At 48.5% G+C, this 11317-nt stretch overlaps 1 protein-coding gene across 2 annotated transcripts in view; it reads left to right on the plus strand.

Moving 5' to 3' along the window:
- FAM3C (FAM3 metabolism regulating signaling molecule C) overlaps positions 1–6869 on the plus strand; it is a 52641-nt gene extending 45772 nt beyond the window's left edge. For both annotated transcript variants that reach the window (XM_072783301.1, XM_072783302.1), the window contains exons 9-10: positions 3541–3667; positions 4456–6869. In XM_072783301.1, coding sequence (XP_072639402.1) covers positions 3541–3667; positions 4456–4545 — 217 coding nt within the window. In that variant the 3' untranslated portion in view covers positions 4546–6869. The remainder of the gene's footprint in view (positions 1–3540; positions 3668–4455) is intronic.
- The last annotated feature ends 4448 nt before the right edge of the window (positions 6870–11317 follow it).

Consider the following 11317-nt stretch of genomic DNA (forward strand, 5'->3'; position numbering starts at 1 on the left):
TCACCTGTGCCTAGCGTTGCTTATTCTTCAGTGTCCTGGAGTAATTAATAAGGCAGTTTTCTTCCAAAGCTGTTGACACCTCTGCTTCTACTCCCCAAGCGGTCCTCCCCTGTTAATCAGACTATTAATCCTCCCGTGTTGGCTTTCAAGAAAGGGAGCATCGGCCCGTCGTGGTGGCGTGGCGGTGGGGCTCTCAGATGCTGCACCTTCCGCCGCAAAGATGGAGGCAGATCTCTGACTCGCCCCCCACCCCCCTCCCGCTCCCACGTCCCCCGTCGCTGCTGCAGATGGCCTCCGTGCAGTTGTAGAATCTCTTCTAGGAAGACTTGGTCCCTGTCTGCTTTCTTGTTTGTCACAGGATAATTTTTGATTCGTTTTAAAGAAAATTCTTAGCTAAAAGAATTTATTCCATAGAAATTTTTATCGTCTCAGCTAGTTTATAAATAGCATTTTATTTATTTGTTTATTTATTTATTTATTTGAGAGTGAGCGAGTGCACACAAGGCGGGGGTGATGGGCAGAGGGAGTGAGAGAGTCTTAAGCAGGCTGCACGGCCCAGTGTGGAGCCCGAGGGCCGACCTGAGCTGAAATCAAGAGTCGGACATTTAACTAACTAAGCCACCCAGGCACCCCAGCATCTCAGCTAGTTAAGACCGTTAATAGAGATTAAAGTATATGTGACAAACTTAACGTGCTCCTATGTAGAATAAAAGCTTGTGTCTTTAGAATTTATACCCTGTGTACATTAGTTACACTGGCTTTTAAAGAAAGGAGGATATTTTGATATCGAATGTGTATTGAATGATGAAAATATTGAAAGTACTGGCCGCGTTGCATGATTCTAAACCTCTTTTTGAAGCAAATCGTTTTTTTACTTAACGATGTCGAAAAGGAATAATGAAATCCTCCAAATTCTACATAAGCGGAGCAGACAACTGTAGAAAGTGTTGAGAAACTTGTCTTGTTATAAAACTGTAGGGAGATGCACCTAGGGCCAGGAGGCGGGTTGCCCCACACCACCCCAGGTCTGACGGTTCGCTAGGACTTCGGGACGCACGCAGCCTGCAGCCCTGCTCCCCTCCCCTCGGAGCCGCAGAGCCTCGGCCTGCTGCCCGGTGACCCTGCCGCCCACCTGGATGGCGCTTTGGCTTTACTCCCCTGATAGCAGCGTGACTCACCTGGTAGTGTTGATGATGCAAATAAAATATTGTAAGAACGTATCCAGGAAACAGAACATTTGGATCAACTGAAGACTGGGATTTGACCACCTTCCAGATCCTCGACATGCAAACACCGTTTGGAAACAAGTCGGGCCAGGCAGCGCGTTCAGGGGTGTCCCTCTCACACCCAGGTCGCTTACCGAGTGAGCCGACAGGTGAAGAGCGGCAGCTACTGCGTGTGAGCGCGGCGCGGGGAAACCCTGCCCCCGACTGCGGGGAGAGCGCGGGAAGCGGGTACACGGGACTCTCGGGGGACTCAGAATCTTCAGAGGCCAGGACTGCAAGGGTCCTTTTGCACAACCATTTTGTTTCTTTTTATTTCACCAGGTCATAAGTGCATCACTTTATATAGACTTGAGTCTGAGTCAGGTCTAAGTGTTCTAGGGTTGGAGCTGGTTTTCTCAGCGATCCTAGGGAGTTTGGTCCAGGAGGACAGCAGCGCCCGGCTGGGGTTACAGCAGCTCCGCGACCGGGTGCTTACCCTCAAAAACACAGAAATGCTAATTCAAAGGGGCACGCGCACCCCTGTGGTTATAACTGCGGCACTATTTGCAATAGCCAAGCCACGGAGGCCGCCCGCGTGTCCATCCGGCGATGGACGGATAAAGAAGAGGTGGTGTATCTGTGTGTGCACACGCACGCGCTGGAATAGTGCTCAGCCAGAAAAAAAGAATGAAATCTGGCCATTTGCAACGACGTCGGTGGAGCTAGAGAGTACAGTGCTAAGTCAGTCGAGGCGACAAGTGCTGTATGATCTCACTCAGGTGGAATTTAGGAAACACAGGCAGGAAGGGGTGAGACAGAGACACCAAGAAACAGAGTCTTCACTATAGAGAACAAGCCACTGGTCACCAGAGGGGCGGCTCCATGGGGAGCTGGACGATGAGGATGGAGGAGGCGCGGGGGGGGGGGGGGCGTAGGGAGTGTTAATCACTATATCTACACCCGAAACTACTAGAACACTGTATGGTATCTGTACTGGAATTAAAATTAAAAGATTTTTCAAAAGCAGCTCCACTGCCTGTGGATGTGATTCGCATGAATTGTGGAAGTCTACCACGTAGCCTGTTCTTTCTTGCTTTATGAAGTTTTTTTTTTTTAAATATAAATTATTTTGTTCATCTTTAAGTTGCTTAAATGAGAACTCTTACGTGTAGCATTTCTTTCTTTCACGAGGAAGGGGGCAGACTGACGTTAGCGTGAGCTGTCTCAGATAAGGAGCGCCTGCCTCGCCGACCCTCGTGCTGTTTGCATTTAACGATCCCCCAGCTGTTTGCAAATATAAAACTTACCTTGCCTCAGATTTTAGCAGAATAAACCTAAGTGACCTGTAACTGCCGTCTTTTGGGAGATACATAGGATTTACTGCCTTTTTCCCCCCCTCTCCATCTAGCATGTATCTGCTGAACTTCTCTTTTGTGAGTGACACAGAGGGGAGATTGAGAATACTTGCATTAGGATAATAACCGACGCAGATTTCTTTTTTTTTTTCTTTTTTTAATTTTATTGATTGATTCATGAGAGACACAGAGAGAGAGGCAGAGACACAGGCAGAGGGAGAAGCAGGCTCCATGCAGGGAGCCCGATGCAGGACTCGATCCCAGGACCCCGGGGTCATGACCTGAGCCAACGGCAGGTGCTCAACCGCTGAGCCCCCCAGGCATCCCCACAAAATGTCTTCATGCCATTTTTCATTAGCTCTTTCCTCGCCACATGACTTTAGCCACTGCCCTTCCTCGTTGGCAGGTACCTCACCGCTGTCTGGTTTCCGTTCATTTTTATTAAGTAACCACTCGACAGTTATTACTGAAGTATAATTTATATACCTATTCTCAAGGCTCATGTAAATAAAACATAGTATTAGAAACACCTGTATTTCTGCCAGCGTCTACCTTTATTCAAATGTAACTTACCAAGGGATTAGTGGAAATTCAAAGTGATTTTTAATGTCATGAAGAAGGCAGTGGTGGCTTTAAGACCTTGTATTCGCCGAGGTAGGCACCTACTAGCTGCGGCATCCCTTATCTTTTGGTGGATGTAGATGAAAGTGAATCATTGTAAGACAAAGACATCCAAAAGGTGTTTCCTGATAGAATAAACTTAAAAGGAAATGCTCGATTTCACGTCTTTTGTCAGTAGAGAACTCAAATAGGAATGGTGCTCTGAAAAGAAATTCCGTATTTTTTAATGTTCTCTTCTTTATTTAAGCTGGTATTTTCTCATTTTATCTCATGGTGCATGTTAACCTACTGGTGCGTCAGTATTACTTAGATAATATACAGTGCTCTGTGTTGATGATTTTTTTTTCTTCCTCTTCAAGACTCAACGATGAGGCACGACGGCTCATTGCTGAGTTGGGGAGTACGTCTATTACTAACCTTGGTTTTAGAGACAACTGGGTCTTCTGTGGTGGGAAAGGCATCAAGACAAAGAGCCCCTTTGAACAGGTTAGTGTCTTCTCTTAGACTTTCACAATTAACGGACAAAAGGAAATTGCGTGAAACCGTGTGGCATGTATATTCCTCTCCTGGTTATTTGGCCCTTTGACAAAGCAGCCATTAAGTGTGTTCACGTATTTTTCAGAAGCTCCTGGTAATCAGGTATTTGGAATGCCCATGGCCCTGTTTCAAAATCAAACCTGAAAAATAGTCCGATTCTGTTCTGCATGGGAAATTTTTCCCTTCTGTGACACAGTTCCCGGCATATATGTTTGCTGCTGTCACGGGCCATTTAGGAAGCGTTCATCACTAACGAGTCCAATCAGGCTTTTGACTCTATAATCTGCTAAGTTTAGAAATATTCCAGAATGTGGTCGAATGTAGGCCTGACTGCTGTGTTGTTCTTTGGGCTGTTCCTCGGAAGCCTGCCCGGCCCGAGGGTTCTCGTTGCCTGTCTGGCGCCGTAACATGTGTGGCCTCCTCGCGGCCACGGGTGTCGCAGAAGCGAGTTCGCCAAAGCCGGTGACGGGAGGCAAACTGTTCATAAAGCGTTTTCTTCCTTTAAACCGTGTGTATTGGGAACCCTGGGTGGCGCAGCAGTTTGGCGCCTGCCTTTGGCCCAGGGCGCGATCCTGGAGACCCGGGATCGAATCCCACATGGGGCTCCCAGTGCATGGAGCCCGCTTCTCCCTCTGCCTATGTCTCTGCCTCTCTCTCTCTCTCTCTGTGTGACTATCATAAATAAATAAAAATTAAAAAAAAATTTTTAAACCGTGTGTATTACTGTATTCCAACAGCACATAAAGAACAACAAGGACACAAACAAATACGAAGGATGGCCCGAGGTGGTCGAAATGGAAGGATGCATCCCCCAGAAGCAAGACTAACGCCGGGGACGCTGAGGGAAACGCACTTTCACTATTCCTGGCAGAGCTGAGACGGAGAAGCCACGTGTAAATACTCCCGGAGCATGCGGCCATCTCGATGTGTGCATGAGCATCATCCCTTTTGATATCAGGATTATTTATTGCTGACGTAAATAGATGCCTTTGTAAATAGTCATCATAATGAGCAAATCACTGAACCATTTCTAAGCACATTTCCCTAATAATAGTAGAGTGTTAGACGCCTGCAGGAACGACGGCCTTTATTCTGGAGGCGTACCCGGTGCCACCTGAACAGAGGGTGAAAAACATACTGATACATAGACTGGTTGCTGTGAAAACCTATCGTCGTCGAGTAATAAGGATTTTGAGGAGGAGACTTTCTTTTCTATATGTATATATATATATACGTTCGTGTATAGATATGTATATATATATATATGTATGTTGCCTTTTAATGATAGTATCTTTTAAATTAAAAAGATGCTTGGCTAGTTGCGTGTGCGCGGCGTTATTTTGCAGTCTGACTCTCTGGCATACCTATTTTCTTAGTGTTTCTCTTCTCTTCCCAAAAACCTAAGAGTAAATGATATGAAAACCTGTATCAGATGTGTGAAAAGCACAACAACATGTTTTTTTTGTTGTTGTTTTTCTTTTCTTTTTTTTTTTTTTTTAACGTACCCAGTAAAAAACTCTGTAGAGGTAGCTGGTGTTCAGGGCTGGCGCAGTCTGGGTTTTGAGTGGGCAGCGTGAGTAACTGGATTTTACAGACCTGCGTAGCGCGCGGCCCCCAGGACCCCCCCGGGAAGCGGCCGCCTGGCTTCCCCGCCCGGACCGGCTGCTGGGGGACAGTCGCGGCGGGGGCCGTGGGGCAACGCTGGCAGATGTCTCCTTGCCTGCTTGTTATCAGCATTGGCCAAGCGGTTTGGAAAGAGACATGCTTTAATATCACCATCATTTTGATGGTAAACCAAGAAACACAATTCTGTAGTTACTTCATCTAATTTCGTAATAGTTTTTGCCTGAAGATACGACGACGTATGTAGGAAAGTCTTCATTACTGAGTGGACTGATAACATTTAAAAAAGTGATTTTGTTTGACTCCAGATGACTTCATACCCAGTTCTGCATAAAATTTTGTTCATTTGAGATGTTCACTAAATGACTCTAGTTTATTTTGTTTTTGTTTTGTTTTATTGTTGGGGCATTAAATACCTACGGTGTATGAAGTATCTTAAACTGGAACATAAATTAATGATCAAACTACTCACCATAAAAGGCAGCACTTAAATTTTGAATCTAAATTTTAGAAAACTTGTATAAAAAAACCTAAAGGCAGTATTTTTATTTTGCTGTAAACCAACTTGGAAGCTGTTCAGCTATTTCTTAAATATTAATGAACTTTGGGGTACTGGTTCTTCTCTCAAACTGAATGTAATTCAAGGATAAATGCACCTTACACATTTAAAAGAATTTTTGTGAACTTTTCAGACTCCTGGTGCTTATATGCTAACCCACATTCCGCGCGTGCATTTTGACATTTAAAATACTTCCCTAGATTCTGTAAATTAAAAGAATAGCTATTTTCCAGTTCCAGGGATGGTGAAATAAATGTTGCTTTTTTTTGCATTTTTTTTTTTTAATGATTAAAATACTCTCGGTTTTGCATTGCGAATTGTTTTGTATTGTCTGGCAAAGTAATATACCTACGGAACTTCACAGTAACGTCTGTCTAGCATTTATTGTACTGGTTAATATGGAAAATTTAAGACATTCCTGTGTTTAAACACACTAATATCCTCAGGATATATCTTAACATGTATAGAATTTAAGTATCCAGATGGCAAGACATCCCTTTCAAGGTAAAAACTACAAAACGATAGCTTTGTGAAGCTGTACAAAATGTCAGAAGGGATAAGGACGGATCCCGTGGCAGCTTCGGTGCAGTTTGCTCCTCTTTCAGTTCTGTCTTGTATAGATTGTGCCAACTTTGGAAGCAATAATTATACTACTTTTCATATTCAGATATCTTTTAAAAGTCCACAGTATAAATGAAGCAATGTTCCTTTAATGATAAGACTTTTCTTCATTAAAATCAGAAATTTGGCATTGACATTTTGGTATATTAAATGGTGTATAAGGATTTTTGGATGCATTTTTTATTTGTAATCACAATTTTTTTTTTCTGGAACAAATGTATTATAGTATGCCTATTACAATTAAGCTATGACAGTAGGAAAATAAGTGATATTTGGGAAATTAAAGAAAAATTGAGCCAGAGTCTTTATATTCCTGACTTTAATTTGATTAAAGTAAAATTTATCATTGTTCTGTCTACCTTTTGTATTTGTCTTGAAGTGGATCAGCTAATATTTTAATGTTTTATTGCAGGTGAAGCTCAAAGCATTTAGCCTGTATTGCCCTTGATACTTTAACACTTTTTATAGTTTATAATTTGAACCCCCCCCCCCAAAATATGGCAATTTCAATTCAGTTGACATACCCCCATTTTTAATTGAAGGAATGAGAAGTGTGTTCAGTTAGAAAATTAAGAGTAGTGGGATCCCTGGGTGGCTCAGCAGTTGAGAGCCTGTCTTGGGCCCAGGGCCTGATCGTGGAGTCCCGGGATCGAGTCCTGCGTCAGGCTCCCTGCATGGGGCCTGCTTCTCCCTCTGCCTGGGTCTCTGCCTCGCTCTCTCTGTCTCTCATGAATGAATAAATAAAATCTTTTAAAAACAATTAAGACTAGAAATTTAGAATACTTTTTAAAATGAGTATAAAAGGGAAAAAAATTTTTTTTTAATTTAAAATTTAAAAAAGGGAAAAAAAATGCTCATGTTGCTCAGGGAAAAGATTTGCCCCCTAACCTCTTGAGTGAGGCTGTGGGCCGCAGTCGTACTGTAGATAACAGTAGCGGGATAAAATGCCAACTTTTACCTTTTCTAACGCGCCCCTCGGAATGCTTTGGCTGCCTCACGCGGGCTGATTTTTCTCTCACACACTTGGTTTTTGACCGTCACATGCCAATAGCTAATCCCCAGCCCTCTCAAAGCCACCCCCCCCGCCGTGTCCCTAGGCCCACCCCGCGGCTTGTGTCCCCTCTCCCCCACCCCCTTTCTTGGGCTTCCCGGCACGGCAGAGCTAGCTAGAGCCGCAGCTGCAGGCCTGGCCTGGAGTGGCCCGGGGAGGCCCCATCCAGCAACCTGGGGCTGCTTCGGCCAGAACCTTCCTGCAATCCAGGGAGCGTGCCGACGGCTGGAGGGCACCTCCATGGAGGAAATGCTTTTAACGCTAGGATGTCTCCTCTGGGAAGGGAAAACGACTGGCTGGCCGTAGGTTAGAGACGCAAAAAAGGTTCCTCCTGCCTCGTGTCCGGGCACTTCATAAACACTCCCCACGGGGAGGCCACCCTCCCAGCAGCTGGCTCGAGGTACAACTGGCTGCCCTTACTCACCGCTGTTCAGGGCGCCTGACTGGCCCAGTCAGTAGAGCAAGTGGCTCGTGACCTTGGGGTTGTGAGCTCGAGCCCCCCATTGGGCATAGGGATTACTTAAAAAGCAGAAAACGGAGCTCGCTTGAGCTCTGCATGAAGTACTCATCCCTGGGGCGCACTGAGCCTGGAAGGAAGCTAGACCACGTGGGTAGAGGTGGCCCTGTGCTCGGGGAAAGGGATGAACCTGCAAGCTCCTGACGTTCCAGGTCAGTAGCCCGTCTTTTACTCGGTCGCCAGAGAAAAGAGGCCTCAAAGCACGAAGAGGAGGGTGCTGTGTGCGGAGACGGTGGCGGGGCTGGTGAGAGAACAAACCTGCCTGCCTGCGTGTCCCTCTGGCCGTCGAGTCCACGAGGAACTGGCGGAAGCGCGTCCTCCCCCCGCCGGGTGCCTGGCACACGCTCGCCCGCTGCGCTGCTGGGACTGCTGCTGCCCTCGCCTCTCGGACGCTAGTGATGTTGCAGCCAAAAGGTGAAGCAGCCTCCGAAAGCTTCCCAATCCCATCTTCCAAACGCTACGGCCTGAATGTTTGTGTCCTGCCAACGCCCAGCGTGGAGGGGCCCTTGGGAGGTGATCGGGGGCGGAGGGTAGAGCCTTCATCAGAGACACCCCAGAGGCTCCCTGCCCCTTGTGCCATGTGAGGCGACAGCAGGAAGACACGTGAACCAAGAAGCCAGACGCTCAACCCGCGACCACCTTGATCTTGGACTCCAACCTCTAGGATCATGAGAACTGAATTTCTTGTTGTTTATGAGCCCCCGAGTTTGGGGGCTTGCTCATTCTAGCAACCTGAACAGACTGGGTCGCCCACCCGAAAGGAGCCACGGGATGACTGGGGCGGGAAGGCCACACGAGGATGCCGCTCCTCGCCAGAGCTTCTCCCCGCCCTAAGCCTCTGACCCTGCCCCCCTGCGCTCATTGAACCCGCACCCACACCGACTCCTTCTCACACGCAGGGTCGGGGCTTCTGTCGGCTCCAGGCAGCTGCCAATCCAAACGATCCCATGAAAGAGCTGCGCCTGCCGTGCCAGCTGGAGGGCAAGGTGTGCAAAAGCGCGTGACTTGGGCCAGCGGCGGGGAGTGTGTTCCGATTCCCTCTCGCGGAGGCCGCTGGTCGATGAGCCTCATGGGGGGGCACACAGGGGAGAAGCCCCCGTCTGGGAGAGCACGGAACATAAGACCCGGGACCCTGCTCCTAAGCGGCTGCTCCCGTGCAGCCCAGTCCCGCTGCAGGCCCAGGCGGGACAGCCCTCGGGTCGGAGGAGAGGCTGGGGCCCGGCAGGCGCCCTCCCGCACGGAGGGGCCGCGAGGCTCTTACCCACCAGCGTGTGGCAGGGAAGAGAAGGATGTCTCGGGTGTCTGGAAACGTTTTTGCTTTTCTGAGGTCAACACTTTCCCTCTAACAGTAAATCCACTCTTTGAACTTTGTACACTTGGCTTTCAAACATGTTTCCAGCAACGCCTCGGGCCGCCGTGTGCTGTCCTGCTGGTGCGCTGCTGTCGCTGCCCCTCGGCTGCGGCATGCCCGGTGGACGAGCTCGGTACCGGAGCCGGTGATTCCCCCAAGTCTTTGCCTCAGTGCCCGTAGCCGAATGCGAGCGGAATTGCTCTGCTTCCTGCGGGGACGCCCTCGGAGCTGAGGAGAGTAAACGCCCACCCTGTGCTCCAGAGCCCAGTCTGCGCCTGAGGCGTTCTCTTATCCTAAAACGGCACGTGAATTTCTCAGCTTGTTCGACCACGTCCAGATGCTCATCCTCACGTAGAAATCTTGAGGATTGTTTTCAGTTCCAGCTTCCAAAGACGTTTAGCTCCTGCGTCCCCACGAGTACCGAGAGCCTGATTAGAGAAGTGCCCTGAGCCTTATTTGGCCAGAACAGAGAGGGCCTGTGAGGGAAAGGCCTTGGAAGTCCCCGCTCTGAGCAGAGGGGAGGTTTAGGAGCAAATGATGCTGACAGAGTTAGAAGCGGGGCCGGAGGAGAAGGCGGTGGGGCCGAGAGCTGCGCTCTCGGTGGGGGTGGTGGTGGCGGTGGGGCCTGCGGAGCAGACGTGGGAGGGTCACTGGTGAGAATTTCCTCAGGCCCGGTGAGCCAGCACCGGGCCCCTTCCCCCGGGTGTGGGTGTGCAGCCTGCCCCGCGGGGCTTCCCCTCGCCTCCGAGGGACAGGCCCCGAGGCTTCACATCAGTCAGTGAGCTCGTACTTCTACAGAAATTGGAAACTTGTGACCCAGGAGTGAGGTTGGAAGCCAGTTCTTGCGGAACTTGTGAACACCTTACAAGGGCATGTTCACATTCGGTCATGGAAATCGTCTGTGTGGGGGAAGTTCCCTGTAATTCTAGAGCATCCGGTGTGTCAGGCAAGGACACAATTACAGTTGTGACAGTTGAACGTTGGACATTGCAGTTCTCCAGCTACAAAGTTTGGTTTCTCAAGAAATGATGAAGTGGGCATCTGGGGAAAGAAAAAGGGTTGACGCCCACAGCAGAGAACTTCTTCTCATTCTGAGCCAGTGAGACGTATCTTCGGGCTTGTGAAGGTATTTAGCCCGTACCCTTAAGTAGGGGGCACGCTGAAGAGGCCTCATCATATGCACTTTTTCAGGTTTTCCATTTTGCTGGCTTGCCGGGTACAAACCCACTAGGAGCACGTGGGCGGTGTCTTCCCGGGAGCTTGAGATGAACCTCAACGGACAGACGCTTACACGCACACGATGTTATATGTCAGTTATACCTCAGTAAAGTTGGGGGGATACAGAGACCATACAACTCACCAAAAAATAAACTTTTTTAAAAAAGAAAACTGTGGATTATGTACTGGAAACAAATAGGTAATTACTGACATCACTTTGTACATTCACACCTTTCCTTAGTTAGTGAAGAGTGGGAGGTGTATTTTTTTTTTCTTTTAAGCACAGTCAGTGTCCTATAGACAGAGTTAGAGGGGCCAGGGGCAGAGTGGGTACAGTTGGGAGGAGGTGACAGGGGACCTGGGCAGCACTGCCAGCTGGAAGCCAATAAGACAGAAGGCCGGGGGGCCACAGCCAGGGGGGCTTAGGTCAGCAGGCAAAGCAGGTGGGCAGGTACGTCTGGTGACTCCTCTTTTATCAAAGGAAAATTGGTGACAAGAGGCCACCCTTCTTCTTAGCTAAACAGGACCGAGTGGTTATGGGCATATTTAGGACGGTTTGATTTACCAGCGTGTGAAGGGGAGGCTCCTTGGCCCCTATGGAGGTGAGCCTCCCTGAGGCTGAACGGCAGTGGGACGGAGGGGCCCCCGAAGCCCTCCAC

This window comes from Canis lupus, chromosome 18, assembly GCF_048164855.1.
Source record: "Canis lupus baileyi chromosome 18, mCanLup2.hap1, whole genome shotgun sequence".
Classification (NCBI taxonomy): domain Eukaryota; kingdom Metazoa; phylum Chordata; class Mammalia; order Carnivora; family Canidae; genus Canis; species Canis lupus.